This window comes from Azolla caroliniana, unplaced genomic scaffold, assembly GCF_043228905.1.
Source record: "Azolla caroliniana isolate FFs.n. ecotype wild unplaced genomic scaffold, voAzoCaro1.0.p SCAF_14, whole genome shotgun sequence".
Taxonomy (NCBI): Eukaryota; Viridiplantae; Streptophyta; class Polypodiopsida; order Salviniales; family Salviniaceae; genus Azolla; species Azolla caroliniana.
Genome location: NW_028230449.1, coordinates 6,324,537 through 6,345,073, shown reverse-complemented (window position 1 = coordinate 6,345,073; position 20,537 = coordinate 6,324,537). Strand labels below are relative to the sequence as shown.

Genomic DNA, 20,537 nt, shown 5'->3' with positions numbered 1-20,537 from the left:
TGTCTTCCCGAACATAGGTCCTTCATGGCAAACTTCAACCCCAGTTGTCGAACGAGTTCAACAAGCTCTCCAACATGTCGACTGGAGAGGAGCATGTCGTCCACGTAGATGATGAGGAAGATGGGTGACCCATCTCGAGTTGTTTTTTGGAAGAGACATTGGTTTTATCGGTCTTGTAGAAGTTGACCAATTGGATGAAGTCGTCGAACTTCTTGCACCACTGCTGAGGTGCTTGTTTGAGGCTGTATAGACTTTTCCTGAGACTGTAGACTAGATGTTCTCGGCCGGATACCACGAAGCCTTTCAGTTGCTCCATATAAATCTCCTTCTCTAGGTCACCATGGAAGAATGCCATTTTGACATCGAGCTGGATCAACTCCAAATCTTTGGTTGCCATGATGCCATTTATCAAGAGTAAACTGTTAGTTTTTTCTTTTTTTCCAAAGAGGATTAGAAGGCATTTGCATTGTTGCATATAGTCTAACCTTCTTGATTTTGAACTTTCGAGGTCTTCATTCCCACCATGCCCAAGAATTCATCACTCAATAGACAAACTTTAAGCTTATAAATTCACTTGAGTTAAATTGCTCAGGTGAATGATCTTAACACTAAGAATATGCAAATGCTTCTTCCCACAATTGAAGATATAAAATCAATTATATGAATGGGATTGACACTTTCTTGAACACACGAATTTCTAGAACAAAATTCTTCATTTTTCTGAGGATTTATGTCTTTGTTGAACCAAAGTTTGGCAAACGTGTGATGAAGGGGTGTTATGTATTTTTTAAGCATGGTTATTAGTAAACAGTTTTGATTTATCTTGTGAAGGGGTGTTCAATATTGTTTAACTGAATTCATTATTAAATAATCTCATTGATTATAATGATAAGAAAGAACTACCTCTACAATTTTTTACTTCATACTCCACCCTAAATCTCCTTCCCTTCTCGTGTTGACACTTACAAAAATATGCTCGACCTACCACAAGAATTGATACACAAACTTCAAATATAATGAATGGCATAGGATACCATTCTTTGAAATGTTAAGAATGGTACTTAGGGTTAAGAGATCACCGTAAGAACACCTTACTTTATAGAGCACATTCAATCCTACCAAAGAGAAAGGCATTTGTCCTAAAAGTAGACAAAAATGTAACATGACATCACATTTTAGCAAAAGGGTATATATATGAAATAAAGAAGAAATTTTTGTTACGCAAAACAATTATCGAAAGAAATCGTTTGTCAACATTGTGGGTGATGATTGTGAATAATTTGACTGGCCCAACATATAACTAATAAGAGGGATAACAGCATAGATGAAAACAAATGAAGAAATCAATAAAAAGAATACAAAAAGGTTTGAGTGATATACTATACGAAAAACAGAAATGACATTAACATGATATGAGAAAACAAGAAATGAACAATCATGTTGTTGAAATCCAAAACACATTGTGTCACCTTTTGTATCTTGTGATTTTTCACATGAAACATAGTTCACCTTCACACATTTGTTTCCATTTCGAGAATGCATTGTATATGAATCCACAAACAAGTCCTTTTCTACGCCTACACAATTTTTGAGCCTCATCTCTTCAATTTCCTTTAGGTGTTGTTGCATACCAGCACTTGCATAAATCTTAGCCATAAGGACAAAAGCCGTAGCACAAACCTTATCAAGTAGCATTACATGATTGAACGCCAGTCTACCTAGCTTCGGGTTCTCCCATTTCTTACAGGCATTTAATATCGAAAGCCAAATGGGAAGAAACGCCGAAGAAGAAGAAGAAGAAGAAGAAGAAGAAGACGGCATTATCTTAATCAATGACATGGCCCTTTCCAAGAAACCTGCACATCCAAGAGCTTCCACCATGCAAGCATGGTGCTCGGGATTAGGATCAATACCATATTTGCTCTCCATATTCATGAAACAGCTTTGGGCCTCATACAAGAGACCTGAATGAGTGCAAGCATTGATGAGGCATCGGAATGACACAGAGTCAGGGGAAATGCCCTCATTTTGCATACGTAAGAAACAATTTAATGCTTTGTGGCCTTGTCCATGCAGTGTGTAACCAGCCATAAGTGCCGACCAGGAAACTTCGTTCCTATCACAAAGCTCTTCCAGCACTTGCTCGGCTTTTCTAAGCTCACCGCATTTGGAATACATATCTACTAAAGCAGTCCCCAGAACTATATTTCCTTTGAGCATTTTCTGACCAAGAATCTCTTTGTGAATTCTATTGCCCTTCTCAACAACTCCTATATCTCCACAAGCCTTCAACATGCATACAAATGTGATCGCATTTGGACTAATGCTCTGTCTTTGCATCCTCTCAAAACAATTCAATGCTTCATGAGCTTGCCCTTTTTGAACATACCCAGTGATTAATGCATTCCAAGTGACCACATTTTGTAGCCGAAGTTTATCATGTACTCGTTGTGCTTTCACAAGCAAACCACATTTAGCATACATATCTACTAATGCTGTGCTGACTACAGTATCTCTCTCGAGCAAACCCATTGATTCAATCTCATAATGAATTTCTTTCCCCTTCTTGATTTCCACCATGCCACCACAAGCTTTTAAAACACTAGTGAAAGTAATTTCATTTGGAGAGAGACCCTCATCTTGCATCCATTCATACAAGTTCAATGCTTCAAGGTTTTGCCCTTGTTTCACATACTCGGCAATTACCACATTCCATGAGTCTACATTACGAAGAGGAAGCTCTTTTAGAAGCTCCCGTGCTTTTCCAAGCTCGCCACATTTTGAATACATGTCCACCAAAGCAGTGCCTAGAAAACTTTGCTTCTCCAAGAGACCCTTTTTACATATCTCACTATGAATATCTTTGCCCATCTCAATATCTCTCATATCTCGGCACGCCCTCAAGGCACAAGTGAAAGTCACAGAGTCTGGAAAGAGTCCTTCATCTCGCATCCTTTGGAAACAATTCAATGCTTCTTTACATTTTCCTGATTCAGTATACCCCGCTATCAATGCTGACCATGAGACTACACTTTTAAGATGAAGCTCATCGTGTACATATTGCGCATCCACACACATGCCACATTTCATATACATATGCACCAATGCATTACCAAGGATATCATCTTTTTTCATCAAACCCTTAATCACAAGCTTATGATGAATTCCCAGGCATTTATCTATAGCTCCAATACCACCACAAGCCTTTGAGAAGCATGTGAAAGTGACAGCATTAGGGGAGAGACCCTCATTTTGCATTTGTTCAAAACAATTCATAGCTTCATATTCTTTTCCATGCTGTATATACCCTGCAATAAGTGCATTCCAAGCGACCACATCACGGGCACAATTCTCTTCATGAACTTGATGAGCTTTGGCAAGCATACCACACTTTACATACATATCCACTAACGCAGTGCAAAGCACATCATTTTTCTTTAAAAGGCCCCTAGAGATAATTTCATCGTGGATTTCTTGGCCCATCTTGATATCTCCAGTATTTGCACAGGCCTTCAAGATGCAAAGAAACGTGACTGCATTTGGTGATATTCCCTTTTCTTGCATCGATCTAAAACAACAAAATGCATCATGCCCTTTTCCTTGATTTGCATTACCTGCAATGAGACCATTCCAAGATACTACATTTTGTATGTGAAGCTCATCAAGCACATCTTGTGCTCTAGAGAGCATACCACATTTGGCATACATATCCACCAAAGCATTACCGAGCACAACATCCTTCTCTAGAAACCCACAGACCACGATCATTTCATGTATTTCTTTACCTTTTTCAACAGCACGGAATTGCCCACAAGCCTTTAAGATACATGTGAAAGTGACCACATCTGGCAAGAGACCTTCACTTTGCATTTGTTCAAAACAATGGAAAGCTTGTTGAGATTTTTCTCTCTTTTGGGCATATGCTGAAACAAGAGCATTCCAAGAGACAGTGTTTCTAATCTTAATTCCATCATGTACATAATGTGCTTCTTCAAGATTGCCACATTTAGCATACATGCTGATTAAAGAGCTACTTAAATAAGGACTATATTCAAGAATACCCTTTTTAATGATCTGTGCATATAATACACTCCCTCTTTGCAAATCCTTCTGTTGGCCGCATTCCTTCAGAGACCCTAGCAGAGCGAAATCTTCGTGAGGAGCAGCATCTCCAGAGATCATGCGTCTCTTCATGAATCCAGGGTGTTTTCTGAGCGTTAAGATTGTTGGGTGATTGAAGGGCCAAATAAATAGTTTCATGAACTTATGTAGAGACTATGGAGCACAGTCCGCGGGACATTTCATCGAAGACATGTCCCCACTATGTCACTTATTGATGAGTCGGACAAGGCCATAATGCGTGCGCCAACATAAACATTCAATTTTGAAATTAATGCATCCATTCTCGATTGAGACTCCAATATTCATTAAGACCCAACCCGTTAACCAAATTTTGATCAACTAAATAAGAGCTCGTATGAGTTCAAAGTCCCTGTGTTGAAGCCCATGTTGTCCATACATCGCATTGGGCTCAACGGCAACATTTGCTTGTACTTTTGTAATGGGGTTGTGCGATGAACATAATGTTATGATTGAGTCATAGTCTCATGGAAGTGATCCATAAAGAGATTCGTTTCCATGGCTATCTATATCCCTTTGTATTCAGTAAACCATGGGTCTATGTCTAAAACATGGATATACAAATGTAGTTAACCATATGATGTTTGATAGTTAGTGGGTCTACTCTCTCCTTTGTAACCCACAAAATGATGTTGTTGCATGGAAGCACACAACAAGACCTCGTGAATGTTTCGAGCAACTCATTATAAATGTTCAAAACTCATGGCTATGTCCCATCTTCTTTTCGTTTCAAGGAAAAATAATTAACACTTCCATAATCTTTGACCACATCTTAGATTATATGTAACTTCATATTAATATTGGGTAGTTGGAGGATAAACTCCGTGTAACCAATGATTACAAGACGTAAGCATACATGTTGCCCATGTTGGTTATTCTGAATATTATAAACTTTCAAAGTGAGTGCCCAATATATTGTTGTATTGCCAACTTACTTTTACTCCATTGCAACTTCAAATCTAAGTGAACAAAATGGTATTCAATGTTGTGCATCAAAATGATGCGCATTTTAAAGTAATCCAATGCACGACATCAAGACAAAGCCCAAAGTCTCTAATCACCCAAATCCCGTGTTCATTTGTTTGCTCTAATAACCCAACTCCACAAATTGCCCATATGTCTCATCAATTCTTTAGGTCTATGTACTCTAATTCATGATACCTAAGTGCCCATGTTAACTCATCAATTTTCAAATGAATCACTCAGAGTAGCTTGTGTAAGTTGGACTCTCTAACTACCCATACACTTTATCCCTTTGTGAGTGCTTTTGCTATTTCCACACAAAAGCTCATGTTGTTATCCATCACACAAACTACCTAAAGAGCCATTGCCTATAATTTGTAAGTTGAGACTCTCTAGTGCTACAAATCCCTTATTCTTCTATATCTTCTAATACTGAACTTCCACATTCACCCAGAACCCCGTTTCTTACGTAACCAAATGCCCCGATTAACTCATCTAATTCACACAAATTGCCCAAGACACATATTATATAGTTTGCGTGGTCGAACTCTCTTGTACACATCGAAGTCAAGCAATGAAACAAGATCATGGGATGGATGACCCCCCTTCCCTAGATGGCACCTCGGCTCTTTGTCAAACCAAAAGGCTCAAAGAGGTGGTCCGAGGGGACACTAGCCCTGCAAGGTGCCACCGGACACACACACACACACACACACCCCAAATTGGAGCTTCAAAATCTTATTACTTTCTTACACTTTGCCTATTTTATTTAACTCTCCGAAATGCATCATTCAAATTTCATCCTCCTCTTGTCAACCCACCCCATACTTTCTACTCATTTATATACATACATACATAATGAAGGTTAACTCCAATCACATTGAAGGTCGCAGATTCGTTCGGTTACTGAAAGAATGCACGGAAAAGAAAGATTTGCACACAGGGGTTAGGTTACACTCGGAGATCCTTCAAAGAAGAGGGTTATTTCAAAAGAATCCTTATGTATCTAGTGCCTTAATCAATATGTATGCTAAATGTGGTAACCTTATGGAGGCACAAAGAGTACATGATGAACTTTGTTTCCCAGATATACCCTCCTGGAATGCATTGATTTCAAGCTATGCCCAACAAAATCAAGGCCACCAAGTAATTAATTGTCTCAAAAAATTGCAGCGTGAGAGTCTTTCCTTTGATGAAATCACCTCTATTTGTGCTTTGAAGGCTTGTGGTAGTATTAGAGATATAGAGCTAGGAAAGCACATTCACGTTGAGATACTTTGTAGGGGCTTGTGTGAAGAGAGAAATGTGATGATTGGCACCTGTTTGGTGGATATGTATGCCAAATGTGGCGAGGTTTCCATAGCGCGACAAATACACAACGGCATTCAAAACCAAGATGTGATCTCCTGGTCTGCATTGATTGAAGGGTATGCTCAACAAGGGAGAGGTCACGATGCATTAGATTGTTTCGATAGAATGTTGGTTGAAGATCACTATCCCAATGCAATTACATTCATTTCTACGCTTAAGGCATGTAGCATCATTCGAGCCATCGACAAAGGAAAACGGATTCATGATGGAGTTATGAAGAGAGGCTTGCTGGATCAAAATTCTGTTCTTGCCACTTGTTTGGTGGATATGTATGTGAAGTGTGGATTTCTCGCTGAAGCACAAAAGCTACATGATCGACTTCGTGTCCGAGATGTGGTAACTTGGTCGGCACTAATTACAGGGTATACCCAACAAGGACAAGGCCACAGCGCATTGAATTGTTTTGAATTGATGCAAAATGATGGTCTCTCTCCCAATGCATTTACTTTCACTTGCATCTTGAAAGCTTGTGGGAATATTGGTGCTATTGATAAAGGAAAATATTTACATGATATTATTGTGAGTATGGGTTTGCTTGAGAAAGATATTGTGCTTTGCACTGCTTTAGTGGATATGTATGCCAAATGTGGTGCTTTGGCAAGAGCACAACAAGTGCATGACAAGCTCTCTACTCGAAATGAAGCGTCATGGAATGCTTTAATAACAGGATATGCCCAACAAGGACAAGGTCACAAAGCATTGAGTTGTTTTCAAAGAATGCAAGGTGATGGTATCTCTCCAAATAGGGTTACTTTCCTATGTGTGTTGAATGCATGTAGCCGCTCCGGGCTACTAGATGAGGCAAAAAACTATTTTGAGAATATAAATAGGAAGTACTCCATCACGCCAACCTTAGAGCACCACACATGCATGATGATGGTCTTTGCATGTACAGGGCATTTTGACAAGGCAATGTCAACGATTGAAATGATGCCATCTTGTGATTATTTTCCCATTTGGCTTGCACTATTGGGTGCATGTAGAAAGTGGGGGAATGTGAAAGTTGGGAGGTTAGCATTTGATCATGTAATACAACTGGATAGAAGCTGTGCTGCAGCTTATACTCTTATAACAAACATTTATGTAGGTTCCGGAATGGTCGAAGAAGCTAGAATGATTGAAACTTCAAGACTGAAGCTATGCTTTACATGAAAAAATTGGAAATTTATATGTAGATTAAAAAACATTCCCAAAATCAAATTGATATGTGAAGACATCTTTACATTCTGAAATGCATTTCATGTATGAAGAGATGCCTTCGTTTGAAACCAATTCCATACATGCACAGAAATCTTTAGATAAAAGATATGATTCTTTGATCGCGAGAACAAATATTTTTCAAAACCTTTTTGCACTAGGCATTACAAGGCAACATAAATTCCTGTTTGTATTACCTGAATACTAGAGATTGATTAGAAGCTTGATATAGCTCAGGGAATGGGTTCTTTCCATGTAATCACAATTTTTATGTGGGTAATAGGTTTGTGATAGTTTCATGAATACTAAACCTTCTCATGACATTGTTTTGGAACTGTGCTTTCAATGTTGTCTTTTCTAAAATTCAATCATTTTACCATTTATAACCCTTCCATGAATTAATACTAAACCTCACGACATTGTCTTGGAACTGTGCTTTCAATGTTGTCTTTTCAAAAATCCAATCTTTTTACCATTTATAATCCTTCCATGAATTTTCTTAAGCCACCTACTCTTGAATAATCGAAAGGTCTGATTTATGTAGTTTATAAAGAACATGTTCTGCATGATAAAATCAAAGGTTTAAAGATATGAATCTCTCCATTATATAAGTAGTCTTTGGATCTCGTTTTCCACTTAAGTTCTATTTCATGCTGTTTCTTTCTCCTCTTGCCGTTGGCCGTCATAGTTTTTGCCACATGTCAAATTCGATTTATAAGGCAACAAAAACTATACAAACTTAAAGAAATATAATAGCATGACCATAAAAGAAGTTCACTATACAAGTCCAACCAATACAATTCACTATAGATCCCTGCATTTTATATTACATTTATGAACCTTGGAATCAGCATCCTTCCATTGCATTGGTTGTGAGAGAAATTTCAACAGAAATCTTTGCAAAGCTTCAAGTGATGCTATTACCAGGCTATTCATCTTGTGCAACCAAGCAATCATTCCTGGTGTCTTTCTTGTGAATTTCTTCCAGAATACTTGATAAGTATAGACGTGAGGTAACATGTCTCTGCACTGTATATTACAAATATTTTGCTACTCATCCAAAGAGCTTTCTACTGGAAGATCTTCTTTGAACCAGTTTCGAATACCACCTTCCATATGCAACACAATTTTATAGCCGTCCAGCTTTAGCAAATAAGCAGCAATCAAGGATCTGCAATATAAAACATCTCTATATCTCTCTCTCTAAAAATCATAAATATTTAGATTGAGGGTCATCTGCATCATTCTTTTTGCAATTCCAAAGCCGTTTACCATGAATGACTTATGTCATGGGGGGCACATAAACCATTAACATGGGGTGGGGGAGTCTGGCATTCCTCGGAACCGAATTTGGTGTTTCCTTTGAACGACCTTAGCTTTGAGTGAGTGCTTTCTACACATGCCACAGGACAAGTAATCTATAAGAAGCTTCTACTGTCATGGTTCCTTTCACATATACCTCAGTTTTTGCATTAGCCACAACATGGTGGATGTTCCTGCATTTAGGTGTAGCTCATATCTGAGTTTGAATATAATTATAAGATGTGTAATCTTTGGTGCCCACCAAACAACCTTATCAACTAAGCGACATCCGTCTGAATTCTCTCAATAATCGCAATCTTTCTGATACCTAGATCTCTCCAAAATGATGAGTGCAACAAGGTATCATGGCATGGCCTATGGAAACTCTATACCAAAAAGACTTCAATCACACCAAAGGAATTTCTTACTACAAAGATAGCCACCTCTCGAAAACGATGAATGGAACATCTATGTCAACTCTATACCCAAAAGACTTTGGATCACATCAAGAGAGCTTCTCCCCACAAAGATAGCCTACTAGAAACGTTATTTCATGACTTCTCACTAGATGAATGCATATGAAGTCTAAGGTAAATGGGTATCTACATGCCTCATTGTGCTCATAAAGCAATAGGCCAACGATTTTCTTCTCACCAGCCAGAGATCAAAACAGGTTGAGTACTTCACATATCTAGAGCCAAAATACTTGGAATCCTTCATGTGCAGGTGCCCAACTTACAAGCACATCAAAGATAAGTATGCCACCATCTTTGCCAACTTCACCACCATAGCACATCAGAGATGATGGTGAAGGCTGACCCACGACACTTTCGCCAGAGCTTGCTCAAGCTTCAAAAACATTGGCAATCAAACCTTATATTATAACATAGGATGTAACAGCAATCACACATAATTGACTTTTCCTACACCTCCACAGACAACATGCCAATGAGTCCCCATAGAGCGAGCACAATATCAATGACAATGGAGACAGTGAGTACCAGGAATCAACCCTTATATTACCACATGGGATGCCGCAACAATCACACATCATTGATTTCCCCCACAGTTCCAATGACAGCGTGCCAATGTGTCACACAATAGAATGAGCAGAATGCTGATGAAAATGGAAACCTGAATACTGGGATACAAGGCACATTCCACCACCAGAGCACAGAGATCATTTTTCTCCATATCTAATCCATCGAGGACAACTAAATGTACTCTGTAAACTTGGTCACAGCACCGCACCGACCAATATCGAATACCATCTCCTGCCGTCACTTCTCTTCTCATACATATTAGTTATGAATGTCATGCTTGTAAACTATCACAAGAATCATTATCAATTGATTGCATGTTATGCTTGTAAAGCCATCTCATGCATTGAGATTATTACAATAGATCTTTAGGAAGCCTAGGGCTTTTATTTTTGTTTCAGAATGAATAACTTGAATTTGCACATTTCTAATCATTATTTATCTCCTAGGCACCACCCCTAGTAGACATTAATATATCTTTCTTTCATTCATTCTCTCACACACACACATTTGTTTAGTAGCACATTATTGGTGTGAAACCTCATTTGTGAGATTGAAAACCCACAGACAATATTACAACAAAACGAATATCAGGACACTATATCTGTAGGGACCCTCAAAGAACAGGGCATATTCATATTATATGCCCTTTTATCTATTTTTTGAGACAGAAAGAATTTAAAAAATTGCCAGAGTTAAACCTCAAAGTCTAACATGTGTTGGAAGTAAGTGTAAACATATACAAAAAACATATAAAAACTAAGGAAGAAAACTTTTTTATTGACTATCTTAGCCAAATTATCATTTGTAATAGTAAAGTTCACTCTATTACGGAATGGTAAAATATGAATAGACTTAATACCTCGACTGTTGACCATCTGCCAGACTTGCTGATGGTTTCATTGTTCCCCCAGATGCACATGCCACTATTATCCTTTTGTCTTTTCCAACCTTAGAACTTACCTCTGCCACAAGAAAAATAACAAAAAAAGGTGTGTTTGAGTTTAAAAGAGTTGTATGAATTATGGAACAATAAGAACCCTAAATTTTTTTGTGTTTTCTTCATCCAAAAAGAAAATTCAGCATGAAAAATTTCAGAGAATACCATTTAAGAATTCAGGATTTGCTTCTGTTCCAGAAAAAATTCCAAAGAAAGCAAATGCAGCCCGTCTTGCAATATCCCATGCAGTCCACTCCTTTATAAGTCTGTAAACTTGCACATTCACTGCTCCTGCTGGATATGCCTGCATTAAATCTCGACAGAGTAAACAAATAAACATGAAAATAAGAGGGAAATCTGCGTAGGTGAGAATGAAGAAAATAACCCACCATAATGAATCCTAACCAAGCCTCACATGAGAAACTCTTACCTCAACAAGAACCACATGAAGAGAACCAACAAGATGCACAGATGCAAACAGTTGGCCAGACAGTTGTTTATTTGGAAAACCCATGAATTGAAGGCAATGCAAACTTAAAATGTTTATTGCTAGAAAAACCAAAAATTTAAGCTGAAGGAATAGACATGATCTCGTTGACAATAGAAGGAAAACATGTTCATGGACAGATGTGTGTGCATGGTGGTGTGGTTCATGGGATTGTCCCCCTCGCATACAAATCTAGTTGTGAGAGTGTATCAAAGAAAAAGGTAGAACCAATTCTCAATGACATATTTCAGCATTTATCATCGTTTTCAAATTTCTGGGCACATAACATTTGTAATTTGAATTACTGAATTCACAATTTCAGAATAATGACTTATTGAAACTTGAGTTTCTGAAATCTGAATTACTTGAAATTGAATGACGGCTCCTCTTGGCATCTTAGGCTTCTGTCATACTATGGATACTGATTCGGAAGGAAGCCCAACAAACCAAATGTCTTGTGGATATTGCATACACATGTTTTCTTGGAAACACAATGGTTGTAACTTGTACGGGGCAGTAAAAAGCAACCAATTGTAGTCTATACAGATATACAGATATAAATGAGAGCCAGTATGTCATCCCCAACCATGCATGCCAGGAAGTACTAGAGGCTCCGATAGAGTGGTTGTGCTGTACAAAGAAGAGCTCCAAGATAGACCACGTGATGTGTATAGGGATGAAGATGCAAGTTATAAGTGGATATGAATCCAAAGGGGGATCATGGAGGGTTATATATTGCAATTTTTTACTATCCACCTGCCTACTCATGGTTTGCATCTGTCAGAGAATCGTCATATTTATGATTATACAATGACAAGGTATGGTTCACTAGTATGAGGAATATGTTTATTATTAAGAGACTTTAAATACACACTCTAAGGATGAAGACACCAATTTTTTTTAACACAAGAGAGACCATCATAACCCTGTTGTCTAAGTCTAAGTTCAATATCTTATATTCTTGGATTTCTAGATTCATTAATACCCTCAGTTTAGCTATATTTATTTTTGTTTGTTTGTTTGTTTGTTTCTCTCAAAGATGCAATAACTTAATAAGATGTAATCTCTTGTTTCATCTTATAAGTCATTTTGGCCTCTTAAAAGATGGTAATATAGCTTTGACTACTTCAACATCATGGTAATAAATGATATTGCTGATAAGTGATATGACAGATCCAAATGAAGAGAAAACGGGGTAAAAACATGACAATCATTCTTGTTGGTCAAGCACACTATGGAAGGAACCACATTAAAATGGATTCCTTAAATCTTTTTTCGACTTATGATTGGACATTCTTTGACCTTATTACACATAAATTATAAATTTGTTTTCTTCGTTTATTTATAAGCTGAATGGTCTACTGAAGGATAGCATTGTTCTTTTCAACAATGTATATTAAAGTTGATGATCATGCACTTCCTAAGATTGACACTATTTTCTTTAAGTTTGTTTAAGACTTAGTGTTGGGGATTGTGTTGTCCTATCTCCAGAAAATATTGTAGGAAAACATGCATCACAGATTGTTACATCTATCATTTCAAACATGTAGCACATCATGACTTGCACATAATGTCTTGTTTTTCTTATAATTGAACAAAAGAACTGAGCAATCTTATTGTTTCCATTAAAATGGTAGCCACGCACATTTTTGTATTAACACATGAGTCATTCAACTCTTTTACAGCTTTGTGATCGATGACAATTAACACCAGAAGGGCCATGCATCTTTCACTGCCACTATATCAATCTAAATTATTACTTGGAGGTAGGCCATTAACCACAACAATTCTCTTCTAAGTCTAAACTAGAAGGCTTATGACCAGATATTACTCAATTTCATTCTACATTTTACAATCAGCTTGAGCCTATATGGCAGTCATGAACTTGAAGATGATGATTCCAAGAGATTGTCATCCCTGGTCACAGCTATCTTTTCTGTATTCATTTAGCATTTTCTGAGTGGCGATTCAACTAAATTTAGAATAAGCCAATTAAACACTGATCTTCATTAGTAGATAGCAGATATTTCAGAAAAAACAAACGTACTTCTTTGAAGTCAGCTTCTGGACGAACGTCGAGGATGACATAATTATCTTGTTGCTGCAATCTATATGCTTCTTTAGCACTTACAGATCTGACCTGAAATCATGCAATGACATCTGATCTATTATAGCTTATAAAGCATAGAAAGTTTGGGACACAACACGGAAGGTAAAGAAACTAACTTGATTTTTCAGAAGGTATTCTCGTTTCACTTTCCAATCTTCTTCCGCTGATCAGAAAAGGGCATGAAGCTTCAGCATACAAGGAAAGACTATGCAAATAAAAAATAGTTGAAAGACCTCCTTTCAAACAGATGCATTATCATGCATGTGTAGGTTCTCTCTCAATCACTCACTTTCTCTCTCATGGGACACTATCTCAGGGACAGCAATTCCATGACATATAGACGGGTATATGGAAGCTGAGGATTAGGCCACATAGTATTAGGCCATATAGACGGGTATATGGAAGCTGAGGATTAGGCCACATAGTATTAGGTCGGACACACTTAGTTTTTTCATCTTCTCTGTCTATGGATAGGAAGATGTATCGTTGATTTATTGGAGTATTATTGGTTGTTCTATAATCTGTTCATAGACCTGGCTATTTTGTCGATGAAAATAGTAACTTATGTTCCATCTCTCTAACCACACGTCTCCACATTAGTTTGATAATATTGTAATCCTGTTTTTGACATTCATGCCTACACATTAATTTGAAAACATTGTATTCATGTTTTAGACAAGACGCTTCTTAATTTCTTTTTATTGGGGATTGCTCTAGAGAAAAGTGATCCTTTTGCTGCATTTCAGAAATTTCATGCAGTGTGACTACCCAGACATGTAGAAAATTGAAATATCTGCATACAGACAATGGTGGAGGTTCAGAAATTTTGTGATTCTCATGGTATAAAGAGGAAACCAACAGCTCCATATAGTGCTTCTTATAATGGTGTGGCTTAACATTATAACAAAACTGTGTGAGAAAGTGAGATGCATGCTGTCCACACCTTATTTCCCTCGGGAGTTTTGGGGAGAGGCTATAAAAGCTACATTTTATATTTGCAATCAATCTCCTGAGCCAACATTGAAAGGTGGCATCTCTAAACATGTTTGGTCTGGACAACCTGCTATAAATGACTACGTACGCATCTTTCGTTGGAACGTCTTTGCACAATTCAGAGAAGATTTCTCATATAATCTTGATGGTAAGTCCATTAAAGTCGTTTTCATTAAATATGGGGATGAAGGTGAAATATTCTACATAATTTGGTTACTTCAGTTTAAGAATGTAGTATGCAGCTGGATGCAGCTGGGATGTTTTTAACCAGGCAAAAACTCCTCACAGAAAATGTTACCTCACAAGATGACTGTAAATGCATCAAATTTCAGTATGTAAGTCCACCCACAAGTGCTGAGAAGTGGTCCCAGGATGCACCATAAAGAGCTGAAAATTAACTTTGATCCTATATTAATTGTTCTAAAAGATGTTGAACAGCCATTGAATGTCCCCGATGACACTTAGCGCTCTGTAGGACATACTGAAAAGAGGGCTGTAAAGGATGGAAATGATGATTTTGTGGTTCCTCCTGATGTAGACCCTATGTCTGAGAATGTGGATCATTGGATCATAAGGTCAGAGTTAGAAGGCACGGACAGAAATTTGATTCTACATAGCAGGTAAGCCTCTTACTTTCATCTTGACACTACAAAGAATATATAGATAAATTACAAAAGTCAAGAATATGCCAAATCATAGATTACCACATCTTGCTTGGAATATGAGCACAAAGGCAATAGGGAATTCGCAATGCAAGAAGACATAAAGCCTTGCATGCAAATGATACTTGAGATTTGGTTGAGTTGCCTAACAGTCGGAAGTCCATTCCTGACACGTGGGTACAGAGAATCAAAATTGTTGATGGTAAATAACAAGTACAAAGACTGGTTAGTGGCTAAGAGATAGGCACAAAAAGCGGGCATTGATTTCCATTATGTGTTCTCTTTTGTGGTGAAAATAACTAGACTGTTAATAATACACTAACTCTCACAGCTGCACTTGATTTGGAGCTCTATCAAATGGACGTTAAGACAATGTTCTTGTATGGAGATTTGGATAGAGAGCTGTACATGAAGCAGCCAGAAGGTTTTGGTATTTTAGATAAAGATAATCCAGTATGCAAGCTCAATAAAAGTCTTTATGAGCTGAAACAAACCCATAGACAGTGGTATATAAGACTCCTTTATGCTTTGACAACAGAGCCATGGAAAAAAGAGCTCTGATAATGAGGTTTCCAAGGAAGCGATATGGTCGGCACTCCTACGAAATGAGTTGGATGTGCCTAAGAGGACACCTGTTCTTGGTTGTAATAGTCATGAGTGCAATGGCTGGCTAAGAATGCCATGTTTAATGAATGCATAAAAAACATTGATGTGAGTCACCACTTCATCAGGGAGATACTTGATGGCCTGATCCCATTGATCAACGTCAACATTATATAGAATCCTGCAGATGATCACGAAGTGCCTCCCTAAAGCACCATATCAACATTGTCTCCTAGTATAAGAATGCCATATTTCATGAACGCATAAAACACATTGATGCGTCGTACCATTTCATCAGAGTGTTTCAACGCTTGACTACTTATAAAAAGCTATCAAGTGTGAAACAGGCAAGGACCTTGGGTTTGAGCCTATATAAGAAGGCTGCTAGCTACCTTCATGAAGGGGATTATCATCTTTATTATTTTTGATAGAGACTCTGATAATGTGGAAAAACTGTAGCTTCATACACATTGTTTCTCCTTCAAACCCATGTTATGATCCATGTCCAAAACTCGGGGGTATGGGACACGGACCAGGGACTTGGAATGAAAAACATTGGAAAGCAATGAAAGGTTTTATGAGATATCTCAAAGGTACAAAGGATTTCTGCATCTGCTTTGGAAAGCAGAATGTATCTATTGTTGGCTTTATAGATGCAGACAGTGTTGTTCATGCAGACTATAGAAGTCAAAATTTGGCATGTGTTTACTTCACAGAAGTAGCAGTCTCTTCGATCTCCAGGCTACAAAAGTGTGTTGCATTGTCTACTACAAAGGCAGAGTATGTGGCTGTCACTGAGGCATGCAAGGAGGCTTTATGGATTTCCAGTGTGGTGGAAGATTTTGGCATTACAGAGTTAGGTGTTCTTCACTGTGATGGTCAGGGTGCTTTCATGCCAACACAAAACTCCTGACTTTCATGCAAAGGCGAAGCACATACATGTAAAATATCCCTTCATCAATGATGTAGAGGACAGCAAGAGCATTGCCCTTGACATAGTGCATACAGATGAGAATCCTGTAGATCCTTTCACGAAGGGTCTTCCAGTAGAGTAATTTGCTCATTGCCAATAAAGGACGGGAGTTGGATAGATATTTGTATTTCAGCTTTGTACATACTTAGACTTAGTTGATCCTTATAGATATGCAAGGGGGAATTTATGGACTGTATGAATCTGTGTCATGAAAAGTTTGGTTACCCAATGGCTTGTCAGAGGCTGTGCCTAGCACAATTGTAGTAAAACAAGGATGCCCACTATCACCCACTCTCTTTAGTGTCTATATAGATGAGGTATCACATTACACAGAGAGATTTGAGGATTCGGAAGCATGCCTAACAGGTATAACCATACAAATATTGCTATATGTTGATTCCTAACTTCGCAAAGGGACTACAAAGACATCTAATACATTATATTTTGTACGGACAAAGGTTTGTCAATAAACATGGATAAAACTAAACTGATGGTTTTTAACACCACTCAAGCATGGGTAACAATATGAGAACCAGAATTCTTCTTGGGAGAGGAAAAGGTACCATAAGCACAATCCTACACATACCTAGGAGTATAATGCACAGGGCCTGGATTCTCCTTTCAGGAGGCTGCTTGTGCCCAACTTCCACATGAATATACAGCCCTTGGTGCTCTCGAAAGACAATATGAACATTTCCAGTTCCAAGAGCTATGAACTAGACTATGGCTATTTGAAACACTTGTGACACTAACTCTTCTCTATAAAGTAGAAACATGGGGACCAAGTCTTAACAAGGAAAATAAGTAGAAAGATTTAGAGAGATCTTTAGTCTTGATAATTGCCCACATGATAAGGAGCAAAGCATTGGTGCCCCATGATATAATCCAGACAGAAATGGGAGCAGCCCCTATAATCATCAAGGCATTATTCCTATTAGTGACCTGTATCCAACAGCTTTGGGAGTTCCTTAAACGAAGGTACTCAAGGTTGCACTTATATCAAAACAACTTTCTGAACATGGAGATATTCATTATTGGTATATTAAAACACAACAATGGTTCAAGTGACATGGCATAAGCATAAATGCAGTACCCTCGTTCCAATATATCTTGAATTGTCCGCATCTAAACATGACCAAGTGGAAAAGAATAGTGATCCGAACTGATATTATTAGCATGGAAAACACGATAACATGGATCAGCCTCAAAATATCACTTAGTAGGAAGATGGCCGACTATAAGAGACTTTTTACACACGTCAGATGATGGATTTATCACCACGCTGTCTTTTATGGACATACATCTATCCTATGCACTGCACAATGTAATAGGACAGTTAGAGATTGAGGTAGGCAGATATCCGTGAATACGTCTAGAAGAAAGAATTTGCCAATTGTGCCATCAAGGAGTGGAATCTGAAGAACACTATGTTTGACATTGCAGTGTTTTTTATGAAATACGAGGGAGATGCCATTGCCTCTTTAAACAAGCTTTGGCCCACAACGCAAGGTAATCATTTTAATCCCCCGCCCCCCCCTCCAAATCTTACACAGATGGACTGGGAAGAACGCTTTAACAAATGTTGGTTCCATGGGCCATGTTAGGGCCCGTGGACCTTAATATACCATTTTCATCATCTCTCTGGTTGTTTGTGTGGTGGTTTACAAAGCAGCATCAAAGTTATAAATTTAAGAGAACCCAACTTTGATCCTCTTGCTCCATCCCATTGATTGTGTGAACATTAACTGTATATCTATTTCTCTCCATGGCTCTCTCTCTCTTTCTCGTTTTATGGCTGTTGGGACCACCTTCGTATGCTCTTTTTGGTTCCCATGGGCCATATTTAACCTCCTACAATAATGATAACATCTTATCTGTCTCTGTACATCATACATTTTCTACATGTATTATCTATCTATTTACAACAAGCCCATCTAAGTCATACATGTTTATTCACCTGGTGATTTTCCCTTCTCGGTTGTAACGCTTGCGCGGATACTGAGACAATGAATCCATTCACTGTTGACACAGGACACCAGGCGTGTGTTGAGGGAGACCTTCTGTAGCTGCGGCAGAGGTCGGAGAGAAGAAGATATAGTAGCAGCAGAAGCAGCAGTGGTGGTGGACAATCTAGTTGTGTTGATGCTTGCGGAGGCAGGGGCCACAGTGATAGCATGAATTGATGAGAGATAACAAATCGCCATAGCCCCAAGTCTCTTTGCAAATCGAAACTATGCTTTCTCTCTGTGTGATGTCTCTCTCTCTCTCTCTCTCTCTCTCTCTCTCTCTCCCCTTTGCTTAGATTGCAGATAAGAGGTTGCAGGTTCCATCCAATCATATTCATGGTATTGATTCAGAATGAGAGTAATGGGTAGATTCCTTTCACACCGCACAGACAAATGAAGAAATATGTGTTGGTCTAAGGACAACTTTGGCATTTCCGAAAATCCGGATCGCCTTTCTTTCTTATTGGGCTTGCTGAGAGCGAAGAAAGAGTTTTGAAGGGATGGGTACAAAATTCCGAACCCAAGTAGGCCCAACCAAACTTGTTGAGCTACCTAAATGCTTCACCATTTGTGTTGCCATGTGTCTATTTATTTGGATAGTAATGTGAATTGTCCTAGCTGGAGTTTGGGGGTTTGCTTGTGAATGTGTACACTTACTTTAAAGAGACCAAGAAAGAAAAGGAAGGACCATAATACTTGCTCCTAGAATGTAAATTTTAACATGTTGAAAGTCCGTCCATTTCAAAGTGCTCACAAGATATAGCCAAATGCTCTTTACAGTGTGAAAAGAGCTTTGATGCCCCACAATAATCTTGGAAATTTACAAATGCTAGCCTACACTTTTGAAAGACTTATGAAAGTGGCCACATACTTATCATTGTTTCCGTATTAAAGAAGAATGTTTCCTTATTAAAGAAAAACGTTGGATAAATTAGTTTTGCATCAAAATAGACTCTATAAAGACAAATGCATTGAATGTGTGTTCAATGATTTGTCTTTCATTTTCCACTTTGGGATTGCATGTGATGACCCTATATTGCCCTCAATGAAACATGCTACAAAAAGTTCCAAAGAATAAGAAGAGAAATAAATTACATCTATTAGCATTTTGTATGATTCCATATATGCACACTTAGTGGAAGACAAGCTAAGTAAATCAACAAGACAATATCATAAAAATCTAATGTTAGTTATAAAATAGTGGACGAGACATGAAGCCCCTTCTTTGCCTTATTTGTAAATGTTGTTGAGCGAGCAAGCTCAACTTGGGTCGGATCAGTTGAAGAAGCCGAGGGCTAGAGCTTCCGCACGCGTATTCTTTTACATGGTATTGGAGCGTGAGGGTTGAGAATCATCTACAACCGACAGAAAAGCGAGCGAAAGTCAACACAGAGACGAAGAGTTACCTTATGAACAACAAGAACATGGACAAAGGCATGGGCAGCTCACTTCCGACAAAAAAGCTCGATAGGAACAACTACGCGTCTTGGTCTTACAAGATGCACTAGTACATGCTTGGGCACAGATACTGGAGTTATGTGGAAGGAGCAAATGATGTAGCGTTGGAACTGTCACACACAGACTTCCCAGCTTGGGAGCAAGGAGCAAGTCGAGTCTTGTACTGCTTCGCGTCCAGAGTGAGTGACCAAATGCCCAGCTACATAAAAAATGTGAAGTCGTCGAAGGATGCTTGGGGGAAGTATGTATGAGGACCATATTGATTGTGTGATATGGTGTTCGAGTATGTGCG

At 38.3% G+C, this 20,537-nt stretch overlaps 3 protein-coding genes across 3 annotated transcripts; 1 reads left to right on the top strand and 2 right to left on the bottom strand.

The window, feature by feature from the left end:
* Nucleotides 1–1,230: 1,230 nt before the first annotated feature.
* LOC147855363 (pentatricopeptide repeat-containing protein At5g27110-like) lies at nt 1,231–4,348 on the bottom strand. Its single transcript, XM_087330614.1, has one exon. It carries the CDS (start codon nt 4,258–4,260, stop codon nt 1,231–1,233), a length of 3,030 nt encoding a protein of 1,009 aa, XP_087186740.1. The 5' UTR covers nt 4,261–4,348.
* A 1,778-nt stretch (nt 4,349–6,126) lies between these two features.
* Nucleotides 6,127–7,626, top strand: LOC147855362 (pentatricopeptide repeat-containing protein At1g11290, chloroplastic-like). The gene has a single exon (XM_087330613.1). It carries the CDS (start codon nt 6,127–6,129, stop codon nt 7,624–7,626), a length of 1,500 nt encoding a protein of 499 aa, XP_087186739.1.
* A 784-nt stretch (nt 7,627–8,410) lies between these two features.
* On the bottom strand, nt 8,411–19,045 carry LOC147855361 (rhodanese-like domain-containing protein 14, chloroplastic). The gene is made up of 6 exons (XM_087330116.1): nt 18,739–19,045; nt 13,667–13,713; nt 13,488–13,580; nt 11,119–11,257; nt 10,876–10,978; nt 8,411–8,842 (listed from the first exon to the last, which is right to left on the bottom strand). Exons 1-6 carry the CDS (start codon nt 18,983–18,985, stop codon nt 8,722–8,724), a joined length of 750 nt encoding a protein of 249 aa, XP_087186242.1. The 5' UTR covers nt 18,986–19,045; the 3' UTR covers nt 8,411–8,721.
* Nucleotides 19,046–20,537: the final 1,492 nt, after the last annotated feature.

What these genes read in the sequence shown, in the direction of transcription:
- LOC147855361 (XM_087330116.1), bottom strand. Translation starts at nt 18,985, where the DNA reads ATGGCGATTTGTTATCTCTCATCAATTCATGCTATCACTGTGGCCCCT. An exon ending in CAGAAGCTGACTTCAAAGAA is followed by an intron (nt 11,258 to 13,487) that starts GTACGTTTGTTT and finishes GATTTAATGCAG; the next exon opens with GCATATCCAGCAGGAGCAGT. An exon ending in GCAGATGGTCAACAGTCGAG is followed by an intron (nt 8,843 to 10,875) that starts GTATTAAGTCTA and finishes TTTATATTGCAG; the next exon opens with ATCCTTGATTGCTGCTTATT.
- LOC147855363 (XM_087330614.1), bottom strand. Translation starts at nt 4,260, where the DNA reads ATGAAACTATTTATTTGGCCCTTCAATCACCCAACAATCTTAACGCTC.
- LOC147855362 (XM_087330613.1), top strand. Translation starts at nt 6,127, where the DNA reads ATGTATGCTAAATGTGGTAACCTTATGGAGGCACAAAGAGTACATGAT.